At 41.4% G+C, this 25,146-nt stretch overlaps 2 protein-coding genes across 5 annotated transcripts in view; both read left to right on the top strand.

Moving 5' to 3' along the window:
- The window catches only part of hipk3b (homeodomain interacting protein kinase 3b), a 40,656-nt gene extending 31,633 nt beyond the window's left edge, over positions 1–9,023 (top strand). For both annotated transcript variants that reach the window (XM_085762970.1, XM_085762978.1), the window contains 7 exons: positions 316–440; positions 757–924; positions 1,028–1,360; positions 1,475–1,621; positions 1,750–2,009; positions 3,267–3,406; positions 4,026–9,023. In XM_085762970.1, coding sequence (XP_085619096.1) covers positions 316–440; positions 757–924; positions 1,028–1,360; positions 1,475–1,621; positions 1,750–2,009; positions 3,267–3,406; positions 4,026–4,496 — 1,644 coding nt within the window. In that variant the 3' untranslated portion in view covers positions 4,497–9,023. The remainder of the gene's footprint in view (positions 1–315; positions 441–756; positions 925–1,027; positions 1,361–1,474; positions 1,622–1,749; positions 2,010–3,266; positions 3,407–4,025) is intronic.
- A 1,819-nt stretch (positions 9,024–10,842) lies between these two features.
- kiaa1549lb (KIAA1549-like b) overlaps positions 10,843–25,146 on the top strand; it is a 54,778-nt gene continuing 40,474 nt past the window's right edge. Inside the window, exon 1 of one of the 3 annotated variants that reach the window (XM_085762895.1) lies at positions 10,843–11,631. In XM_085762895.1, coding sequence (XP_085619021.1) covers positions 11,379–11,631 — 253 coding nt within the window. In that variant the 5' untranslated portion in view covers positions 10,843–11,378. The remainder of the gene's footprint in view (positions 11,632–25,146) is intronic. The other 2 variants (XM_085762917.1, XM_085762906.1) reach the window with 2 other exon arrangements.

The following is a 25,146-nucleotide window of genomic DNA, read 5'->3' as shown; positions in this document are numbered from 1 at the left end:
TTTTAAAAAGAACTTAAAGACCCACCTATTTAAACAGGCATTTGGTTAACCCGTGGGTCTTTGTATCTATGCTTTTCTTGTATGTCTTTTGTCTTGTTTTGTTTTGCTCTGCTTTGTTGCTACTGTTTTAACACTGTGAAGCACTTTGTGGTTTCTACCTGCGAAAGGTGCTATACAAATAAAGTTTATTATTATTATTATTATTATTATTATCATTTTATGTCATTATTTTATCTATAATGAGTGAAAATGACCAAAAAAATAAAATAAAAAATACGGCACTATAACCATTTTTCCTCGCTGCACTCCTAACAGGCCTGGTCCAACCGTGCACAGCAGATATTGGTGCCCACTTGGCAGCAGGTGACATCAGTGCCGCCACCACCAACCACCTTGGCATCTGACACTGTGGCGGGCTCACAGAGATTGGGCGACTGGGGGTAAGCAATTTGTTTGTGTCTCTCGGGGTGTAACAGCACAAGATTTTTTCATGCATTTCTTATATTCTGTCATATATGTCTTTATAGTTAAAATCTATGGTATTTTATAAAACACTATTCATTAGTGTTTTACTCTTTCTTTGCTTCACGCACCCTTGGGAATGCTCTAATACAGCATACAGCATGCTAGCTCCCCTGAATGTTAATGATCGATGACTCATACGTGTCCTTTGGGACCGGTGACTGAGGCCGTTTTATCAGTAATGGTGCTAAAGGCTTTTGGCTCAATTCGCAATGTTCTGTTTTCTTAATGCAGGAAAGTGCGTCCCCATGGTAACCATTACAGCTCCATGATTGCACACCCTCAGCCATTCTTAACCAACCAAATGACAATGTCCACCCACCAGCCAATCAACATAGGCATTGCACATGTGGTGTGGCCGCAGCCAACTGCCAACAAGAGAGCCAAGCCTTGTGTGAACAGGTATGATACTTTCGCCTTTTGCACACACACACACACACACACACACACACACACACACCTGACCTTTCCCCTCTCTAAATGTGGTGTGTTTTTTCCTCCCTAGGGGCAGCAACTTCTCCCAAAATACAAACATCCAAAATTTAGTATGCCAGTCCCCAAAGATGGCTGATACAGCAAAGAATGTGGTGGAGGTAGCGGAGGAGAAAGCCAGGTGCCCGGAGGAAGGGCAAGCTGCTGGAGGGGAGCAAAGAACAGGGCGGGTGGTGGAGGACGACGAGGTGAACTGCTGTAAAGTGGAGCCAGACTGCGAGGAGCTTTCAGTTTCACAGGAGCAGCGGCAGGCCATGGTGATCTCTGACCTGGCCAGTCCGACCGTCAGCGTCATCAGTATCAGCAGCGATGAGGAGGAGAGCACACAAAGACACACGATGGGGGAGTGAGTACCTATGAACCTACAAATTATATTATCCAACTAGTGTTTTTTTGTTGTTTTTTCTCCAAATACCAGCATCTAATCATTTGCTTTTACTTTTCTCTTTCTGCTTGTTAGATGTAAGGGTACTGCAGATTGTGAGGCGTGTCAGAGCACCGTCAGCATGGAGAGAGTCTGTTCTCTCAGCAGTCCAGACAGCACGCTCAGTACCAGCTCCTCAGCCTCGGCCCAGTCCAGCGCCTCACCCTGCAAACACCCTAATAGGTATTTATTTATTAATGCAGCAGATTCAAACAAAGCTCCCTTTAATGTGTTGCTTGATTAGTTGCCGCAATTAAAAAAAAAGAGAGAGACGTCTGTAACCTCCCTCCTCGCTGGTTGCCCTCTTGCAGCATGTCAGACGACGAACAGGAGAGTGGTTGTGACACAGTGGACAGCTCGCCTGCTTCAGACGCCTCCGGCCATAGCAACAGTCCCTTCACAGAGAGGCGCTACATCGCCGACAGCAACCAGAACTGCGAGCCCCGCGTTGCTTGCGTTGCCCCGGGGACCGAGCCTGGCAAGCCGACAGTCCGTACTGTCGTGGTGCCGCCAATGAGGGTGCAGAACAACATCAACAACCACGCTGTCGGCGAAACACCCGGCAACACAGGTGAAACTCGGCATATGATGCATCGCCAACGCAAATAGATTTATTTGTGTTCCCGACTACAGCTGACATTATGATCCACAGTATGTTAAATGTCAAGCTTTGTTATATAAGGACAGCTGGAAGCGACAGTGGGCAGCGACTGAGGTTCCATCAAACATATGATAAGGCAGATGACAGGACACCTTTTCTCAGCCGCTGTGTGTCTGAAGTCAGATCTGACGGTGTTATCCTCTCAGAAGCCGAGTGAGTGTATGAGTAGGTCATGCTAGCCCAAAGATCCAGTCACGACTGCTGCTGTCTGCTCCACAGGTCACATGGCCTGGGATTACTCTGTCTTAGTAGGCCACAGAGGTTCTCACAGGTGATTATGGGTGGCCTGCCCCGACGTATCCGCTCTGATCTCTGGAGTGGATACTTGTTTGCTGTCAACAGTCCTCACTCCAGCTCCAGACTGACTCTTACTCTGACTCTGTGTGTGGATTTTCACTTCATAAAGCCACATAAGACATGCATAACTGCCCTAAAATATTTAACACCTTGAATCAAATATTCAAAGCACGGATGTCTGTCAGAAAATCTCAGGCATTTTTCTAGATATCTTTAAAACAAATACATATTTGAATGTTTTCTTTCAGGTGTTAACAGGGAGTTATGTATGCTGCATGTGGTGCTTTATAACAGCTGTGGTCAGTGGCACGCTGCTGTCGTTTTCAGCAACATCGTCATTTAAGACTTGACTTTTTATAGGTCTTTTTAAAGTGCAGTAAAATCCTCTGAGAAAAATCAAACCGTCATATCACCTTTCATGTCAAAGGCATCTCCCTCCCCAACCCTGAAACTATTGCATCTAAAGCTTCTCATAAAAGGGCACAGCTTTCCATTCTAGTCCTAGTGTGGGTATTTATAGCCGGTGGTCTGACCCCACTATAAGCTCTATGAACAAGCTTAGTTACCAACCCCTCCCAGATCTTCCGAACATTTCTATTTATAATCCCTCTAGATCATATTCGGAGGACAGATGCCACTACGTTTAAAGGTTTGAGACTGATCAAACACAGCTGAAATCACTGACAAGTCTACAAAGCCTCCTGCCACAAATGTTGCCATCTCTGTGGTTGTGGTTGGATCCGATCTCTGGTTGCATCTGTTTATGGCTGTTATTTATAATGTGGTTGGAAGTTGGACACTAAATAATCTCTGTCTCTCTCTCTCTCTGTGTCTCCGTTTGCCACTCTTTATGTGACCTCCCCACCTCAGTCTTAGAGTCTTCATGCCCGTCCAAAGGGCGAGGCATTCCTGGGCGACAGCATCACCACTCCACTCCCCTCCTCAACAGGCCGCAGAAGATCGCCCCTGCATTCCAGCCCCAGCAACAGCAGCCTATGGGCTTTGGGCAGGTGAGCACACAGTAACAAACACACACACATTTACTATATATTCTGCCTGTAGATGGCAAAATATATATTTAAGAAAGAAAACAGATAGCAGCGATGATGAAAACTGTACCCCTGACGCATGAGCAAGGTTTAGTCACTGCCATAGGCACTGCTGGTTTGGATGGCGTCCCATTTTTTAACACCGTCACATTAATCCATTGTATCCTGCAGGATAGAAAGACGTTGTAACAAGAAATCCTTAACATCCAAGAGCCCACTTTACTGTAAATTGAACTTAATTAATCTCATTTGCTGCTAATAAATCTATAAGCTACACTCATAATTACCATGTGAGCGAAGATTTCCAACTGTGTTTAAAGTTAAAGGCGTTTTTCTACAATACTGGTCATGTACTGTGTGGCCAGTTAACAAAAAGCAAATGAATCGGATGTTGTAATGTTACTCATGCAAATTCAGATGAGGTGGATGTGACGAGTGTGACTGGCTGATCAGAGACGCAGCATAGACGTGCGAAACTGTGGAAAAGAGCAGCATCTAGTGGCTCGTAAAGTGAAACTCGGGGGTGTTGATGAAAAAAGCTTAAGAGTCTGATCAGTCAGATTCTCCTTCTCTCCTTCAGGTGCAGCATTTCGGTTCCTGCCATCAGGAATGGAACGGCAACTTTGCCCACCGGAGACCACAGGCCTATATCCCTCCCACCATGCATGGGCACACATTTACCCTGTCCCACAGCAGCCCGAATCACACTACGGGCCCCCACCCCCACCTTGGGGGCCACCCGCACTCCCAGCCCACCTTACTGTCCTATCCCCCGTCTGGTCCCCTGGTCACCGCTGCACCTGTGGCCCACCTCCTTGCTTCCCCTGGAGCCTCTCGGCCCGTCCTCCAGCCCACCTACAGCATCTCCCACCCGGCAGGCATCGTGCATCAGGTCACAGTGGGCATCAACCCCCGGCTGCTGCCCTCCCCCACCTTGCACCCCCAGGGCCAGTTCAAGCCCCTTTTCCCCCCGCACTCCTATATTGCCTCGCCCGCCTACGCCAGTTTCCCTCTCAGCCCTACCAAAATAAACCAGTACCCTTACATCTGAGCATGGTTGCCCAGGTACCCTTCATACCACCTGAGGGCTAAGTTAGCAGGGCGAATTCTATCTGAAACCACAAAAAAACATGGTTTTCATTATCCAAAAACCATGGCACAACCACAGAGAAAGCAAGCTATTTTTTGAATCATGTAGACTTGGGTGTAATTGAACTTCAAGCTTTAAAACAAGAGTTCCAATGGTTTGATTAGGGCAAAAATTAAGAAGGAAATAATGTATGAATGATTGAATGAAAGAATGAATGGGTAGTTAAACTCACACTTAATGTGTTTTGCACATTTGATATATCTTTGCATTGGATCTTCTACGAATACTCCTCAAAACAGGTAAATAATTGGGGTGGTGTTGAATAGTTAGACTTTGCACCCCTGATCCCAGCTATTTTTCTATATTGCCTTCTTGCGTGTGCAAGACACATCCATATTTGTAAAGCCATCCCAGTCTCTAGCTCTAGATTGACAGATGCACATGTTGTCCACAGTGTATGTCGTACTGCGTTTGAAGTATTTGTACCTTTTCGGTGTCTTTTGGTGTTAGCAATGTCAAGTCAATTAACCGATTTAAATAGGGTTGTTCCTCACGCTGCATGTGGTCTTGCATGAGCAAAAATGTAAACGGAAAGATGCATAGACGTTGCTCTTATTGTTTGTGTCACAAGACTCGCTGCATTGTATAACTGTCCCCAGCCATAGTGCCTTACATATTTGAGGTTGTTAATGTTACTACTTATATATGACTATATACATGAATATTAATGTACTGGACTGCAGCACTTGAAATTCCAATCAGTCGATGCATCCTATGTGTGAGTATATATATATGCACATGTGTATATGTCCATGCATAGCCTGCATGGATGTGATGTATCGCGGATAGCGGTGCTTATTTTTTGGAGTCAGTGTATATTTCAATGTGTAGTGAGTAACTTTTCTGTTCTCTCAAGAAGAACAGCATGCTTTGCTGTTGCGAATGCTTGCTGTCTCATTAAAATTGTTCGTTTCTTTTATTTTTTTCTTCGTTCTCCCTATCCCGAATGAACTAGTGTACAAAGTGCAAGTACTGAGTATTGCTTAATATTTGATAATCACTTTCTATTTAGTGAAACTCTTATTACTAACAGTATTTGTACTGTTTGATGAAACTGCAATACAATCTAAATAGTCGTTGATTATTTTTCTTTTTTCGTCTTCGTATTTTCATTTTGAGTGTTTTCACTTTGTTTCTTAGATATTTAGAAGTGTGGTGGGCATGGCTTTGATTAGGTAAGGAAAAAATGCAAATTAACGGTATGGAATCTTCTAAGCCTGAGCAAACCATGCAGTATTTGATATACACACATATATGGACATATATTATAGAGCTAGACTATTTAGTACAGATGCTTGATAAGGTGTGAGTTAATTGTGTGCAATTCTCTCATTTATGCATGTGTGACAAAGTTAACTTTTTCCCTTTACATTATACCATTTGTTAAAGGCTTAAGGCTTATCGGTGTCAACTGCTTATTTTATACATTCCGTCAGGGAGGATATATACATACATATTTATATATATATATGATGGAAGCACCAGTCTATATATATGTATACATATATATGTAGATATGCTGTGTGTGCATTTTTTCTGTTCATTTTACTAGTTACGTGTGTATTTTTTTTTTGTCTTTAATTTTCAAATGAAGTTGCTTGTGCAGCACCAAAGACTGTAATTCATTTCCTGAGCAAGGTAGCTATTCTGTTTGCATAGACCTCAGTTATACTGTAGTTGTAGAATGGGGTTAAATTAAAACAAACATACAAAAAAAAGAAATTGTATTTAAAATCGGCCGAGGTTTTGTCTAGCTTATTGGGCAATTAATAAGTCGTATCATTTCTGTCTTGAATGTATCATAGATAAGCTGCTATATGATGATTGCCACTTCAATAGCTGTGAAATTAGGTGATTTCTCTGAGTTTAAACCTAGCGTTGCTATTTTTGTATAGGTCCCTAATTATCTGAAATAGAAGTGGTTTTGATTTTTGTGTTTTTGCGTTCATATTTGGAGTGTCATTGTAACTACTGTATTGCTGATGATGAATATTAGTTGCATTTGTTGTTTCTCGGGGTGTGTGTTTTTTGCATCAGTATTTTATCCTTATTAACCTTTCGGGCTCATCACTGCATATAAATGATGTATCGATGTAACTTAATTTTTTGTATGTTTTCATATTGACGTTTTGTACACATCTAAAGCTGTAGCTTGCAGGATTGATTTAACTTTTTCATTGTACGTATACGATATACTACCAGTTCTCGTTGGTGTGTTACAGGAGCACTGTGAGATGCCAGAAAAAAAAAACCCATTGTGTTAGTTCATTTGAAAAAGCTTCTGTAATGTTTCCACCAGTCACACACAAACACACTCGCCACTAAGCACTCATACAGGTAGTAAGGCTGGTAAGGGGGTTTTGGTGATTAGACTGTGTGTCCAAAAAATAAACTTGCCCAAATGTTTCTGTTCACAAATGATGTTTTACAACATGTTTTACTGTTCAATTGATTTAAACAAATATTTATTGCAACTTTTTTATCTGTTCAATGTTATATCTGGCTAGACTATAAGTTTCACAATTTGTCATTCTAAACTGCCTTGTGTTCGGATCGCTCTCCCCTTTATGAGTGTCTCATATCGAAATGATGTTTTGTCAATGCAAAACTGTGGCCATTGTCATGTGTTCCTTACTGAAATTGAGACAGTGTGAGCAGCACTGTTTATGTGCCTTGAGATTCAGAAAGTGAGAATTTGACACAGTGATTTCCTCACGGCTTATTTGAAGAGGAAGGCATAGAGTCCAATTACAGCCCGTTAACATGTAGACAGTACATTAACGGCCTCTCAAGTAAGAATTAAAAATAAACACACACTCACATACAAAAATGGGACTTAATGACGGTGTCATTCCAGGGACTTGTACTTCTCTGATCAGCATGTAGACACGACACGACACAACAAGGGACATGTACACGGTGGTGGTTCTCCGCCACCAGAGTCTCTCTGTGATAACACACCGGTAAAACACACACACATAACACACATGTACTCTTTGAATGATATGACACTCAACGATCTTTGGATAGTCACTCTGGCTGAACAGCAGATGCAATACTTTTACATTGTGCGGTCATTGCACCACCAAGTGTTCTTAGATGATCTCCATGCTTTACATGACCTTGCATGTTACACCTAAGTTGCTTCACTTTGTCTGCCTAGAAGCTGCGTGCTCAGAGCAGCTTTTCCACCGTGCGAGTTTAGGCTGAGCGGTAGTGACCAGAGCACAGTTGTCAACGCTGGCTTTTTTTAAAACCAGGGCAGCCAAGCCGTACGTCCGGGAATAGTCTACCCGGATGTTTATTATTACGCGTTCTGGATGGAAGCGGCTCTGACGAGGAGATTATTGTGGTTTTTTCTGCAGAGTCAGTCACGAGTGCAATACTCCGCATTTTAAACACTGACACTGATGTGGTTGTATGGTTTTTTTTTGGATAGCTTTTTTTCTTACCTGTATGCTTTACTGATCATAACTTGAGTATCATTTTGGGAAAGAAAGCTTATGACGACAAGGCATGAACTTGGCAGATTAGTGCTTGAAGTAGTTCCCCTATACTAAGCATGTGAAATGTAATCTGTGTTTTGATTCCTCCAAAGGTATTCACCAGCAATGCGCCTGCATAAACTCTCCAGTACTTGTTTAGGAAAAGAATGGATGCAAGAGGAGAGAAATCTTAGAACTGTTTTTAGTTTTTCACACAATTGACACTTTGGTTTATGGATAACTTCTTTTCCTTTTTCCTTTTTTTTTTGTTTTGAGGATTCATGTAACATTTAACAGATAAAACAGTCATTTGTAAAAATGATTACTATTAAAGTTATGACTTTGATATCAGAAAAAAAATCCTTTGCTGCGATATTATCCTTTAGAGATGTTAATTCAGGGTCTGTAATAGTCTCAATGTGCTACTGTGTTACTCTTTGATTTGATTTGATGAGGTTTGTTTTCCTCAAACTCTTATTTTCAGTTTCTGGTCATCTATCAATTTCAGAGTTAATTCACACTGCAAGTTATGGAATCATCTGTTTAGATTGCTCATCAAATAGACTTGATTATGAAATCTGAACTGTTACTGTTTTAATACCTGTAGATTTTTTGTGGCTTTGTTTTTTTTTTCTCCTTTTTTTTCATTTGCTTTTCTTTTCTTTTTTTATTTTGTGCTACACTAGTTTGCCATGTAGCAATTGCACTGTGCAATATTTACAGTATGAGGACTGGGAAAACTAACTCTATGGATGTGATGTCTCTTTACAGTTTGCGATAGTGTTTCCTCTCTAGTTCTCAGTGATTTAGGTGTGACCAAGCCTTCTCTACTTTGTCACATTAAGCGGGTTTTCCAGGTGACTCTTTTGGTGAGTGTCAAAATAAGACTTTATGGTGTATTATTGTTAAGATTCACTTTGAATTAAAAAAATCTATTGAAGCAGCTTTTTCTGACTTGGTCTCTTCTATCCTTTGTGTTCATGCAAATGCCTTCTTGCCCCTTTTTGTTTTTGTTGATAATACAGTTTTTACACTACACCCTCTTGTAACTCTCACACATCTGCTAACAACACAAGAAGCTCTGCAAATCATGATTATCGTCATAAGTGATTTTATTTGGTCACAACACTTATACTGTATAACTATTCAAAATATTGGGATACATTGAATTGATCTGTTATCTGTTTTGATACATCTTTCAGTGTATATAATGGTGAAATTGCGATGACATCCTCAAATTGTCTAATCAACAAATAATGGAAAAAGAAAAAAGAGGAGAATGTGGCACACTCCGTAGCCTCGGATGCAAAAATATATTTATTCAAGGTTAAAAAACCAACGTTTCGACCAACCAAGAGGTCTTCGTCTCCTCTTTTTCCTTTGTTCATTTTCTGTTTGTGAGCACCTCATCAATGTAGGTGTGCACTCTCCTCTTCAAAATAATCAACAAATAATAAAACATAAATCACAAATTAAAAACAAATGTTTACAATACAAACACTTCAAAAAGCACTCGGATCTTTGACTCATTAAAATTATAAATAGAATAGTCAAGGATTGATTTTGTGATTTGATTCAATGGCTTTTTCATTTCTAAACGTAAAACAAGAAAAATATGAAATTCAAACTTTTATAACTGCATAATGATGGACAGGGCCGTTGTATAGGGGAGAAAGGTGGTGATAATTCTAGGGGCCCAGCGCCCAGTAGGGCCCATAAAAAACCCCAGTAGTCTAATCTTTGTATGACTGATTTATTCTGCGTAAGACCCTGACTAATACTCATAGTACACTGTAAAAACTCAACATCTTTCCAAGAATATTTGTCTTATTTCTTGTCCAAATGTCTCATTTCTGGTCAAAACTAATCTCTTTCCACTTAGAATAAGACTCATTACCTAAAAATTAACTTATTTTTAGATAATTTTCACTTAAATTCACAATAAATAGAAAAATCTGCCAGTGAAAGTAAGTTTTTTGTGCTTGTAATAAGGAAGAAAAACTTGCTCCACTATCAGATTTTTTTTACTTATTCCAAGTGAAAATATGCTTGAAAGAAGTAAAAAAAAAAGTGTCTAAAAACAAGCTACTTTTAATATGATGTGTCTTATTTTAAGTAGAATGAGATTTGTTTTGACTAGAAATGACATTTTGACTAGAAATAAGACAAATATTCTTGCTAAGATACTTGAGTTTTTGCAGTGTAATGCTGCATTAGCATCAAAACAAAGAAGGCTAAATAAAAAACGATAATACATACGTAGTCTAAGAAAAAAAAAAGGAAAAGTTAGGGGGAGGGGCCCACTTTAGTATTCTTTAAGGGGGCCCAGAATTCCTAGCAACGGCCCTGATGATGGAAAAATCACACGGACCTTGTTCTTCTCTGTTCAAAGTTTGGGGTCCTTGACTAAATAAAAACTGGGGTCTCTGCCTGCAAAGTGCAACAGCCCAGTGATTAACCAGGTCTGTGGCGACATCTAGTGGAGATGAAGAGGTACAACACCTCAATTTTGTTCACACAATTGAATATTCCTGTAGTAATTAGGCTACTGTAACCCTCAGGACAGACACCGAGCCTACATACCTGTTAGTAGAGGAAAAGTACTTTACTGTCCAGCCGTGTGTCCCTCTGAGTCTAAATCCAACATGAGTGAGTGAACAGGTAGACCTGGACCTTATGAAAAATTCACCTGCCTCAGTCACACGAGGGCTGTGTGTTGTCTCGTGCACCCAGCAGAGGTCGTCCTGCAGACTCTCGGCTTTGACTTTCTGCACACAATTAACAGCATTGCTCACTTTGACCGGGGGAGGGTGGAAGACTTTTTTTTTTTTTTCATCCACTAGTAGAAGCAGCAGCAGCAGCAGCAGCAGCAGCATCTTCACATTGGTCACTAAACCGGCACCTGTGCACCTATAAATGTCAGCCATCACTCCACCGGCAGCAGCTTCATGTTCAAAGCTTCGGGCAAAGTAAAGCGTCGCCCTGCGCCAACACGTTCCGCGGTGATGATGATGATGATGATGATGGGTGGACCGGGCTGAGCGGAGCGATAGGGCGCATTTCTTAATTTCCCTTCACTGCCTGCTCCCCCCCCTACCACCACCACCACCCCTACCCCTCTCTCTCTCCCCCCTCCTCCACCACCACCACCTCTCTCTCTCTCTCTTCAACATCCAGCCCTGGACAACACGACGAGACCGCGGGACGCGTTGTGTTTCTCCCCCCTCTCACACGCACGAGGATTGATCCCAATGTATTATTTACGACCGAAACTTCAGCTGCAACTTATCCACTGGATATGGCTCCCGGTTTGAGGAGTGGGAGAACGGGTCACCCCGAAGTGGTGGTGGTGGGAGCCGGCGGAGCGGACCCCGGTGGGCGCTCACCACCGCCGCCGCTGCAGCAGCCGCAAAGGACGGACGCCAGCAGAGAGGAAGAGGGGAGATGTTTGAGGAGCAGGTGGCGAGCCGGAGCAACGGGGATGCTTGCAAACTGTCTGCTGTCCGTGGGAATGCTTTCACTTCTTGTCCGGTGCGCTTTGGCCGCAGAGGGTAAGCAAGCACACCGCCGAGCCAGTTGGTTGTGTTGCATTAACCTCCTGTCACATCCACAGTTTACATTCCTGCAACTGGCATCTGTTGTAAATAGTAAATGAGAACAACACACTGGGTGGAAAATTTGGGATCTTTTGTTTCCACAGTAGCAGCGGTTTTTTTTTTTTTTTTTTTTGCAATGCACACATTTCTTGCTGCTATAGGTGCATGATTCATAGGCTGCCTGGATTGGAGCTGTGGTCGGCTGAATATCTTGTTAAATCTTTTTTTTTTTTTTGTGAGGCTAAAAGGGAAAAACTGTGCTGTCTGTGGGACGTCACCGCAGGAGTCACCTATAAGCTCTGTATACATGTGTGCACACGGCTGGTTTTGCATTGAGAATTTGCGCAGGCATGCAGGGTGTATGTCCAAACAGCTATTACTCAGGATTAATTCCCTCACTGGCCAGCGCTGACATGATATGCTGTGGGAGGGATGGTGTTGGTGCTGGACTGCACAGGGTTTGCTTGTGTGTGATGTAACTCCCCCCCCCCCCACCACCCTCCCCCCATCTCTCTCACCTATTAATCTTTGTACTTAAGCCTGAAGCCAGTCAACTCTTTGTCTCTCTGATCAGGTTGCACTGCACACAGAATCTCTGCTTTTATCCTCTGCAGCTGGATCCAACCTCAACTTTTAAGAATTTGGGATCAATGATGTCCACATAATATTTCTTTGTCTTTGTGTGTCCTCCTTTGTCTCTATTGCAATTAATTTAGGTTGTATTTCCAAGGCAGGGGTAGTTAAATGTTATTATTTTGTGTAATGAGCTGTAGGGGAGTTATTCTGGGAATGCAGTGCAGTCACAGGACAGTCAGTGTTTCAGAGCATCTGGGTCAGCACTAATGACACACATACTGTAGCCCACTGTAGGTTTGTCTGTCTCTGGCGGCATGCGATGCAGCTGGGATAAGTTTGGCCGACATAGCTGCCCTTGAACCTTGAAAGAAAAAGGCCAGACTCAAAGAGACAAGCACACTCTGCGTTTGCACTGATTTTCCTGCATCACCTGTGTTTTTTCTCCTCATACGACTTCATCCACTTACAGATGGGTCTAAAACTCTCTGTGCCACCGCAACTTGGAAATCAGGATTGTGTGTATATTTCACAGTGGGTCTATCACCCTTCTCTCCAGTCAGCAGACTGTGATGTAGTGGCTGTGGTCTCACCTCTGCTGATGCACTGCTACAGTAGCAGTCTCCTCCTCCTCCTTCCTCCCACCTCCTCCTCATCCCCCCCTCTTCTCACAGTCAGCACATCCATTCTTAAACACATGAGCCCAGCACCAGAAGCAATAGCACCCAACCTATAGCTACAGTAGGCTACATACTAGGTGGAGGAGGCGTACCTGACTGTGCTTTTGTTTTTCAATCATGGGACAAGAGCTCGTGAACCTGGACTTCAGTCCTCCGTGTGGGTTGAAGAACTAGTTTACTGACAATGAATGTTGGATTGCGTGGTCTGGGTTTTAAAATATACTGCATTCTGTCTTTTAGAGGTGCTTGAAGAATGGAAGATACAGATACAATACAATACAAGATGCAGTTTTAGCTAAAACAAAGATCCTGGGTATCCTGGGTGTTCTTACGGACACATGGTGCCATCTTTTCCATCAGTAAATCAGGTAGAGGAGCAGCTCTCGTCTGTCCTCCCTGGATTTCAATCAATTGATTTGTTTATTTATCTGCAAACACACAAACTCCCATGACATAGGACAATGTCACAGAAATATCATCTTATGTCTCTGTCTTCGGTGCCATGTCGTCCCTGTAAATCTCTTCATTAAAGAGAAATTTCAATTTAAATGACATTTCCTTTCACACAGATTATTCCTCAGGTCAGGTGTGTGCGTTGTACAGCGAAAGACAAGATGTGTTGAATTCATTCAGTGACAGGCCTCATACATGACTTACATGAATAAATTATTCCAATGAGTCACCTGCAGTGAGCTATACTACACCCACTGCACCCCTCAGGTTCACTATTATACTATAAAACTATGAGAGGTCAAATCACACCCCTAAATATCACAATGAGCAGAATCGATATCAATATGATAAAAGGGGAAATCAAACTAGAGCTACCCCATTGCTTTCATGCAATATTAGAGAACACATTTGTAAATATAAATAACTTACAAGCAACACATAAAGTTTATATTTACACTCCTCCTCTTTCATATTGCTTCATGAATTCATTAAAACACAGTCTGGCATTGGCTTTTCATGTCATGTTGTTCCCGCGCTCTGGCTCAACTACAAAACACTGGAGTTTGAATGATGAATGGTACAGACAGACATACTGGCAGCTAACAATACACTGCAATGCAGAAATGCAGAATAGGGTGTAAAGGTAATTTTAGAATTTACTGTCACCGTTACATAGTTCGTCCAGCAAAAACACTTAGCAATGCATTTTAAAACCCATAAACTTCAATAGCAGTATCAATTGGGCTCTACTGCTTGTGTGTGTGTGTGTGTGTGTGTGTAAGGTGTAGTGAATGAAAAACATCCTCAATCTGCTTTGAGCTGCTGATGTAAAGACTCACAGCTTCCTCCCTTAATGCGTGGAACCAGTACAACATGTTATTTCTATTGGAACACCAATATTTGTGCAGCAGTAACATTTTTTCCCCACAAACCCCTTCAGCAGCCAGTAGAGTAGAGGACAGTGCAGCCAGGCAGGGTGCAGTGTCTTGTGGGTATCCTGAGTAATTTTGGCTGCAGAGCTGAAGCTTTTTCATGCAGCCAGATTGATCTTTAATTAACTTGCAGGATCTCTTGTCTGGTTTATTGCTTTCTTATTAACACAGCTGGTGAAATGATGTTCGGCGAGCAGCATGAGGACACGCAGAAGAGCGAGCTAAGCAAAGCAGTTATCTGGTCCTGGTCTGACGTCAGCTCTTGTTTATTGCTGTACAACCACAACCAGGCCGTTGCTTTTGAGTGCTGACAGCTTGATTTGACGGGGGTTAACCTCACAGACCTCTCGCTCTATGAGACGCCATCCCTGAGCTGTTGCCAGTCATCACTCTCTGCTTAGGAATTCATTGAAAGGAGTCATGGCAGTAGGATTCAAAGACATTTCCTATTTGCAATGCAGTCTGAGCTTTCTACCCATAAAATGACTATTAGTGTGCATCAAATGGTCTGTGAGCTGCACATCACAACACTATTTGTGGTTCGCTTCTGGTTTCTAATGCACCTACTACCTGTTTGCTTTTCTTTTTTTCTTCTTTCGTTTCCTTCCACTCCATTGAGATGAGTCTTTTCAGGGCTGTCACGATGCTTAATGTTTAAATAACTTCCAGGAATTAGTTATAATAACCTGCAACCATGACTCACCCTTGGTCTGATGACCTGCCTGCATCAGCTCTGGGTTTTCCGGAGCACATAGTGGTCATGGTTTTTCTGTTTGTTCTTTTTATTTCCCTCGTTTCACCTCATTGCAGTGATTTACTGAACCACATTTACTTATGTTGTGGGTGAGCATGTCAGGAGGGCTTAAGATGTATGTGTCTGTCTGTGGTGTGTGTGTGTGCGCGCAGTCGGTTCGGTGGTTTCTCCTTATGTGGAGCTTCAGCTGTGCCTCTGTGAGTCTCGTCACGTCGGCCGTGATGCAAACAATAGTCTTTGTGAACAGATAAGTATCAAATTGTTTAATCTACAAAAAACAGTGATGCTTTTCTGTAGAGTAGTTTATAGTCCTTCCTCTCCATCTGTTTCCTTTTGCATGTTATGAGGCTGATTCAGCGGGGAGACTACGTGAGGTTTGTTCAACATTATGTAAGAACTCAAGTGGCAGAAATGAAAATGCTAAAAGGGCAGAAAGCGGGAATTATACGGTAATTAATTATCAATTAATCATTATGTTGTCCATCCCTGCTATAATTAATTTCCAGGCCTCCTGTAGTCTGTATCTGTCAGATCTTAAAGAAAGTCAAAAGGTCTGTAGTCTTCTCCCCTTCACTGTAAATGAAGCAGGCAGCACTTCTACCGCACATAGATGTAGTCATAAGAAAGGCAAACAGCTTCTAATTAGTATCGCAGACCATCTGCCACACATTATCCCTCATATAGTTCAGTGCAATCAGGGAATATTGTGTTTGTGTGGTGTGTATGTGCGCGCTATGAGCTATCCCCACATTTTCCCCTCAGTATCTCTCTCTGTACCTTGGTGCCTGCCTGTTCTCTTGTCTCCCTCTTTCCTATGAGGTGCAGGCTGATGGCAGACATAGGCTTGGCTCTGCTGCTGCTGCTGCTTGAGAGAGGACAGCAGGTTGCCTGATTTATTGGGGCACACTGTATAATACAGCCCACTGCTCCGCACAAGGCCAATGTTCATCACACCCTGTCACACTGGACTCCAGCAGAAGACGAGGCCCGACGCCTCTAAAATTCAGGGATCTAAGGAGAAACACTTTTGTTTTGTGTCTAAGACATGTTAAGACTAGATATAAAAGATAAAACATAATTCATCTATCTATTTGATGTAAATGTAAATCCAACCGTGTAACATTTAGGAGCAAAACTTTTCCACTATATCGAAATGCACACCTGGTAGCCAGCCCTTAGAATAAACTGTGACCTGAAGTTGTCAGTGGACCTGTTGATGTATAGTGTGGTTTAATCTAAAATGTGTGCAAAGGGATACTAGTCCAATTCAAAGATGAGAGCAAGAAAGGTGCTATTTATCTCGCCCCAACAGCTGCAGCAAACCCAGGGAGAGAGTCAGGGAGATGTCAGTCAAGCTTGGTGTGCACATACATAATCCTGAAAAGATGTCTATAGCCAAAATAAGTAAAATTATCTATGTGGCTTCACAGTTGGTGTGTAGACTGTTTTAACATTGTAAAAATCTATTGGATATGGCTATATTAGTTATTCCACACAGTGGCACCTCTTGGGAGTCACAGATGGGCCTTACTCTAGTATATATTATTGATATGAAAGTTAAAAATGTAAGAGGATTTTTAGGAGAAATGAACAAGGCTGGAACAGACTAGGATTTAGATCTATGGTGTGCATAAATGAGAGAGACAAGAGAGTCAGAAAGAGGGAGATTTGCCTCTACACAGATGGGGTCATCAGTCACATTTAATGGCGTCACTGTCACTGTATCACATTCCGTTTTTGTCAACTATTGTTATGAAGTGAAATGCAAAGTATAATGCTAAGTGTAGCTGTAGGCTTTGCTTTTTTCGCACAGATGCCTCTGTGGACTGTGGCATTTCAGCTAATCTCTTTGAACCGCTGGAGCAGGGAATGTGAGATCACTGAGACATACAAACACATTCATTACACAGAAGGTTACATGCTTAGCAGCCAGCAGTGAGTTCACAGGCAGACACTAACACAGTACAAACAGGCACAGAGCACTAGCTAGCTGCAGTGACATGTAGACTGGATTCAACTTCTACAATCTAGGTACAAAGACATGATACATATACAGTATTTTTTATTCAGTGCTTCTTATCTATGATTTCCACTGCAAAGAAACAGTCTTTAACAACAACTGTGTGTAGACAGGTGCAATAATCTCCTGCTAAACACAAGGAAAACAAAGGAGCTGGTGATGAGTGGAAGTCTCCTCCTGTTCCTTTCACCTTCCAAGATGGTTACACCTACAAGTACCCATGGTGTTCCCCTGTAAAACAAGTTGGGATGGGGGGTAGGAGTGAACAGGTTGTTAAAGAAACAGAGGGATAGGGGAGATCACTGAGCAGCAGTCAGCCTCTTTCCCTGCTACTCGAAATAGGCCCAATGCTTAAAGGCAGGATGTTCGCCCCTGTAACCACACTCTAATTCATCCACTCCATCTGTGTCATCACCTGCAGTGGTCACTTCTCTGAACATGGGTCATGCTGGCCTACACTACACAACGCAGCATGCTCTAAATACTGTAACAGGTGATGTAGGTAGGCTATACTGCATCATGTGGCTGGTCTGCATGAAAGTGCATGTGAGTAACCTCCTGTTAAACCATTGGCCACCATCGGCTCAGCGTGGTACCCAGTGTGCATTTGACAGCCACCTGCCGGAGTTTCCTCCACTGAAGAAACCAAGTTTTAATGATTTCTGTTAAACAAAGAGATAAAACCAGAACAGAGGTGGACTGGTCACGGTGGAGCCAATCCCGGTCTGGCTTTGCCAAGGCTAAAGAGCCATATGTTGACTCAGAACTGATCTGCTCCTCGACGTGTGAGGAAGTTGCTACACATTTTTAAATATTTTAAAAGTCTGTTTTTATTGGTGGCCGACAACAGCACCAAAACATTAGCTAATGGAGCAAACTTGTGGACCGGTTAATGGTTATGGCTTGGTTGCCTTTCATACAGGTGTGGAAAAGTTGTCAGTTGTGCGTCTCTTGTGTTCAGCTGACTCTTTCACTGGTCTTTAAAACACCTTGCTAACTAAGTTTTTTATTAGGTCAGACATGACAGGCTGTCGATGTGGGCAGCACAGTAGTTAGGTGGTTAGCAAGAAGGTTGTGTATTCGATTCCCAGGCCTGGGGCCTTACTGGCTGCAGTTTGTGTCTTCTCCCTGTGTCTACGTGCTCCGGTTGACACCAGCTTCATCTCACGCACGACTCTGCCTGTAGGTGTGATCGTGAGTGCGTTGTCTGTCTCTGTATGTCGGCCCTGTGATAGACAGGCGACATGTCCAAGGTGTAGGCTACAATCAGACAACGTGCAGACATAACTCACAGGTAGCCTTATTGCATCTGTCAACTCACTCTGACTCTGATGGGTGATCCAGTAAAGAACTATTCATAACTCTGTGAAATTTGTCCGTATATAGGCCTATTTATTAAGTTTAACTAATGTTATTATAGTGTTACTTTAATAGAAAGGTAATTATTCGTGATTTAAGTATGCAGTATCATAACTGCATTTCTGACGTTCATAACAAACCAAACCGTTTTTTAGTAGAACATGCATCATAGGCATAATGCTCTGAGGGAGCAAGTGGACCGACGCAAGGGTTAGGGTTAGGCAACCCTGCTGCTGCCCAATGACAAGTCATCTAGTCTTCTCATATCTACAGTATGGTAGGCTACTCCTAGCTCTATGTCAGTGGGGATCGTAAGTCCAGAACACTTTCCCACAAAGAAAAATGGGTTCAACAAGATTATATATGAGAATAACATGTGTTCAGGCAGAGTGCAGAATGACATTAAATCTAAAGGTTTAAACTTTGCTGATGTATCTTTGAGGGTTTTTTTCACTGCGAGCAAGCTCTTTGGTAATGATGAATTTTGTCACTTGAGCGAGCATCACTATGAGAAATACAGGCCTACCAATGAATGTTACATTGTTGGTCCGTGAGCCCCTTTTCAGTCACTGAGCTCTCCTGACCACCACTATCATATTGTCATGTAAATATGAGTATGTTATTCTTTTGTGTACTCTAATTGGATTAGCCTATATACAAATTCAGGCTAGGCTTGGATTCAATACATGACTTCCATTCAAAGAGCATCACAATATGAATAAAATGTGCCATCATTTAGGTTTTTCTTTAATGTGTAAAAAGTTTTTTTTCTGATGGATAATATAGGAGAGAAAATGATGCAGCAGTCTTATGAAACTATAATATTTATCTCAAGCAAAACATTCAGACCTGTAAGGACTTTCAATTTATCCATGGCATTGTTCATTATAAATGCATCAAACAGCATTGTCAGTGCATTACCATTGCTCACAGCCAAATCAGTATATAAAGTGACCCCACACAGGCAGAGACATGTTGACTGAGGTAGATTATGACTGCGAAACATTAGCATCCATCTCACAGTCTGTGAAGAAACCTTTCATTTTAAATCCCAGTGACATCACAGATTCAGGGGCTCGCTCTGATTTTTAGCTTTAGTGAAACAGGTTGAGAGAGGAGGCAGTAAAGATGACAGCATCAGTGAAGCATCAAGAGTGCAGGATAGGGATAAACTGAACCGAAAGAGTATTAAAGGAAGTCTTCAACAGTTTTAGAGGCCCATCTTATTAATCAGTAATCGAGCTCTCTTGGGACTGAAGTGTGTTTTCCTGGCAGAATATAGACGCACTTTTTGTCCCTATACCTTTGCAGGTAATTTGAATGAACTACACAAACAGGTGCTAAAATGTGAATGCATTTAATTTTAGTCATTTAAAGGAAAACCTAAAATAAAGGCATATACTGTATGTTATGTCACAGACAGGTGGCTACTTAGTTGCTCTTTAGGAAAATAGTTCTTTTTTAAACAAGAAAGACATTTTCTTGCAGCCACAGGCACAAGACATATTGAAATGCTCTCTCTTTTATGCACGTTCATAAATCTATACCATGTCGCATTTGTTTGATTCATGCCCTTACTTTAGAGCACAAGTCACCTCTTAAGTCTTTAAAATGGGACGGGCCATTCCCCACAGGCCAATTCATTACTGGGATAATCCGAGTGTGTAGCTCCACTGCTTCTGGAGAAGTACACATATACACACACACACAAACAAGACCCATGCACATGCTCCAGCTCAAATCCATCTGTAGAAAAAGTCTGTGCAAGTTGCACAGTTTGTTTCTCTTCATCCTTCATGGATATCTTATTAATTTGTCCTCAGAGACTGTGTGTATTTGTGTGCTTGTATTGACTTGTGTAATGTGTGTCACAATTCGCCACTCTCAGCATTTTTGTAACCTGCTGCGGTGAGGGAACCTTCCCTTTATTTTAATGCTAAACATTTTTAGATTATGGAGCTGCTGTGTTTGATGTTCGGTTTGTTTTATAACATCAACTGTGTTGCATCAATCTCCTTGAAGCTAAAACTCACCACAGGACCTGACATATTGCACAGGAGACCTACAGCTCAATGATTTAATTACAGCAATAAATGGCTATGTTTTTCATCCACCAACCAACCAACCAAACCACAGAAATGATTTGATCTGTACAATATTGGTAAAATGCAGTTAAGAGAGTGACTGTGTGTGTGTTGCTTTGTTGCCAGTGGTACTGTGATGTGTTAGGTGTCTAATCAAGGTCAAGAGTGTGTCCATCGGATTAGATCATGGTACCTAGGAGACAGACCTCTCCTTGACAGTGGACGTCATTACAAGGCATGATTTGCCGCCATTAAAAGGCTCTCATTGTAGGGATGGGGGAAGGGCACAAGTTTACATGAGAAGAATGACAGAATATTCAATTTACGAAGTCTGCAAGGAAAGAGCACAAAGAAATTAAGCTTAGGGATGATTTAAAGAGGCATACAGACTGAGAGTTTTAATGTTAAAAACCACGTATATAAAAAAACCCATTTTTTACTATAAAAATAGTCCTAACAGATGACAGGTTGACAAAATAGAATGACATCTCAGGGAGAGGGACAAAGAAATACACCATCAGAAAATCCAATTATTTCCATTTTCTATGTCAATTTTCCCAAAGAAACACAGAAAAAGGAAAAGAACATAATTTGTTTTTTCTATCTTGTCTTTTTACGTTTCAAATCGTACAGCACCATAGATGCACATCATTGGAATGTCCCCATTTTGATATGTACTGAATGATGTGTCCTATTTTTCATTCTGAAAGAAACCTGCAACCTAGCCGAGCTGGATAAACCATTCCTGAAACGATGGCTCCCGTGGGGACGTCCATCCTCTTAATAGTGTCTCTGTGCCCAATATTCAACTTCTCTGAGACAAATCTGCGGCGCTACAGTCGGGTGACTGTGAGAGGATATATAATCTTAGTCAAAACCCCAAATGAAGACTGTTAAGATTCAGTAATGAATTATAAATTCTCAGCTAATAAAATCTGAGTAAGGAAAATCTGAGGACATTTTGATAGCAGATGGTCCCATCTGAACTCTGACACTTCCCACAGTTTGCCGTATTTGTCAGCCCACATCTTGGACAGTGTCCAGTAGAATCATTTAAGAACCTGTGAAAAAATCCTTTCCTCTACATTAAGAATTTAATTCTCTTTTCAAAGGTAGTCTCTGTGATCTGCATTTTCTCTGTGAAGTGAGGAAAAACCCCTTGAATAATATATTGAAGCCACATACCCCAGATCCATTATACTCAGGTGTACTTGTGACCTTTGAGATGATGTGATGCGGATGTGTATCTTTGTCTTTGACCCTGTCCAGAGCGATTGATATAACATATTACAGTATATCAATATATCTGACCCTGTTGTGCCACAGAGGTTAAATATGACCAAACGTGTATGTCTATGTAATGTATAAGAAGATTAAACTTTCCTCTTGCAACAAATGTTTTCAGCTCTGGCTGTATTTGACTTGGGATTTCCTCTGATACTTTCCTTTGTATGTATGTATTCATATTACAGTCCCAGTATTTGAGGCTATGCATCTCTTAGTGGTAGCAGAGTCTACTTTGTTGTTTGACCAGATGCAAAGGCGTACCAGCAACAACACCAGCTTGTACTGTGTCCACAGTATCTGAACATGCTGTCTCTTCTTCACTCAAAAACAAGGCAAACTATGGGTTGCTCCACTGAGATGCAGGCTCATGATAAGAGCTGTGCTGAATCATCTAGATTGAAATGTAAAAATCACAGGTCACAGAGACAATTAAGATGATGTTCCAAACTGCATTTGCCACATGCACAGAAGAAGTCGGGTACTCACAGTGCAGCAGCTGGAATGTGTTGATGCTGAGAAATGTGACAGCGAGTGGTGGATCCTGAGGCCTTGACAAGATGTCAAGTCATCAGATGCAGCCACTGTGCAGGTTTACATGGGTTACATGTCGGATGTGTTGTCTTATTATAGTGTGTGTGTGTGCTGGACTTGAAGGACAAGAGAAAGTTACCTTTTTGTACTGCCACACAGTTCCCAACTTGTCCAACCAGGCTTACATTTTTTTTCCTTGTTCACTCTAAATTGCAAATCCAAACCCCTTAAGTGCTTAAAGTACTCCGCTTAAATGGGAACATATGTTGCATCTCTTGAGGCCAGAAAATCTGTTAAAAAGATCCAAAAGGTGTTATGTTCTAATATCACAGAAGGACTGTTGGATTTATCTCTGTATTTCCATCTTTAGCATTGCAAGTACCTTGCTTGGATACAACATATTCTTGATTCAGCACTCAGGTCACACTGTACTATACTGTAGTAATGCCTTGTACTTTAAACTGAAGTCATAATACCACAACTACTGTTGTTACATTTCAGTTATCACAAAAAGGACATGTTGTCACACATCATTTATAAAGATACATTTTTGGAAAAGAAATGTCAGAATTCAAACTCGACAGTCATTTCTTTCTTGTGCACCAACAATTTGGAGGGTATTTTTCATTAATCTTTCACTTCCTATTACAATAAGCTGGATGGACGTTAAAATACAATAACGGACGGAAAGTCTATTTTAACTTCCACTGAACATTAGTTTTTCAGTCACTGTCAGGTGTCACTTCTGGTACTATTTTAACAAATAACCTATATTTTTAATTCACGTTCATACGATGGCCTATGAAAAGATGGGTTTCAAGTTCTGGACATCTGCTAACTATGAATACAATATCTTTCTCATGATATAATTGCTCAATTACATGTTTTTTATTTAGCTGAAAGAGTGTAACATAATTAGTTCTAAATCACATAATTGCAGATGGCTGTTTGTACATAAGGCTGTTATTATAGACGCATTATAATACAACAATAGAGAAACTAGCAGTACTTCTTACATTAAGCAAAGCAGTTTCATAATTCTTTAACACCACGTTGAAATGAATACCAATTGCAGGTGAGAATATCTCTAACACTGCGGCAGGATTACCAGTGTTAGAGGAGTTGAATGCAGAATTACTCATTAGTATTTTCATCCTCATTGGAAACGTGATAGAATGATCTTTCATGGCCACCGTCACAGTAGAAGCTGCAGTGTGCAGTGGCCCTGTGGTGTTGTGTTGAATTGAAGATGCAGTGGAGGCCTTTGTTTGAGAGCTCATCCATCATGCTGCCTGCCGGAGTCAGCAGTGATCTCTGTGTTTGCGTTGTCTGTGTGCAGTGTCAAGGTTGAATATCCGATTGCTGTGATGTGAAGCATGAACTAGTGTCTGTGTTGTAGCTCAAACATGTGTTGTTTGACCCGGTGTTCAGCTGTGGCGAACATCATAACACAGCCATGTCCTGAATCCTGTATCTGGAAGATTTTCTCTGATCTTGTTCTCTGTGTCTCCCGTTGTGCCCAAAAGGCGAGGTTATTTCTTGTCATAAAAGAAGCAGCTCATGAAAAGTCCAGGAAATATTACAGCGAAAATAGCACATTATGTTGTGTTGAATGGTATTGCACTGCATTAAGAGCATATTGCCATTTTAATATTTCTCATTCACTGACTCACCAACACTTGCAAAGCATAACCAGTTTTATTATTAAGTTGTGGTTCCCAGTGTGGGCTCCATGCACCTGCCGCGGGCAGAAACTTTAGACTTTTATCATCTAAATAATTGTTTTTGCGATGAAGTGATTCAGCATTTGGTCAATAAAATATATATGATGTGAAGAGATATGAAGAATACGCATTATCTTTTCCCCGAGCAGTTCATAGCTCAAAGATGTTCAGTTTACAACAGATGAAGAAAAGCATGCAGATATTCACATTTGACAAGATGGAATCAGTGAGATTTTTGAACTGTGCAATGATAAAACATGTGCAACTGCAATGATCAGTTTATTATCAAAGCAGTTTCCTATACTCTTGATCGGCCTTATTAATCCTTGTAATGAGCTGAGAGGGAGTAGTTTAATTTATTTTGCATTTCAATATCTTTGCAGTGTAATATGTGCATTTCGTTGAGTAAAAGGATTTTTTTTTTCAAAACATGAACACTGGGATATAAAGAAAAAAAATCTTAAATATTTTTGAGTCATGAAAACATTACTGTCAGCATGTAACACATGAAGTGTTGGCCACAGGTTATACAGCAGCACTGAGATTGTATAACATACATTATAGCATTCTTGGGCTTGACTCGTGAGGATTTCATAGGGGATCCTGGAAGCTTAAAGGGCTTATCCCACCTTGTTATCCCCCATTGTCCTCCTGTCCCCATCCTCGTCATACCTCAGCCAACCTCTGCTGCAATATATTCTATAGATGCGGTCGGAGTCGGGTACATCTCCTCTGTCTCAAACATCAGTTGGTTTTCTGTCTGAGCCTCTCAGGAGCTTGTTACGCAGTCATGGGGGATGTCTGCCACACACCCTGTCTATTGTAGAGATGTTCTTGTGCTTTTTTCTTGTGAAATACTCAATGTTATGTACAGATGTTACAAAATAAGTTGATCATTTGCCAAGTGCAGTAAATGTAGAGGAATTTGCTTTAATGACCTTGAATTAAAAGTTAGGGAGCAAAATGCCCTGTGTGTAAATTTGTCTGTATTTTAAATGTTGTTCCTTGGGATAGATAACAAGAAAGAAAGGACTGGTTTTTTATATTACTCATTCAGCTCATCCTTGCAGGGA

The sequence above is a fragment of the Trachurus japonicus genome, chromosome 3, assembly GCF_045865225.1.
Source record: "Trachurus japonicus isolate A0001 chromosome 3, Traja_1.0".
Classification (NCBI taxonomy): domain Eukaryota; kingdom Metazoa; phylum Chordata; class Actinopteri; order Carangiformes; family Carangidae; genus Trachurus; species Trachurus japonicus.
Note: the sequence above shows the minus strand (reverse complement) of the source record. Positions and strands in the feature narration are given on the sequence as shown.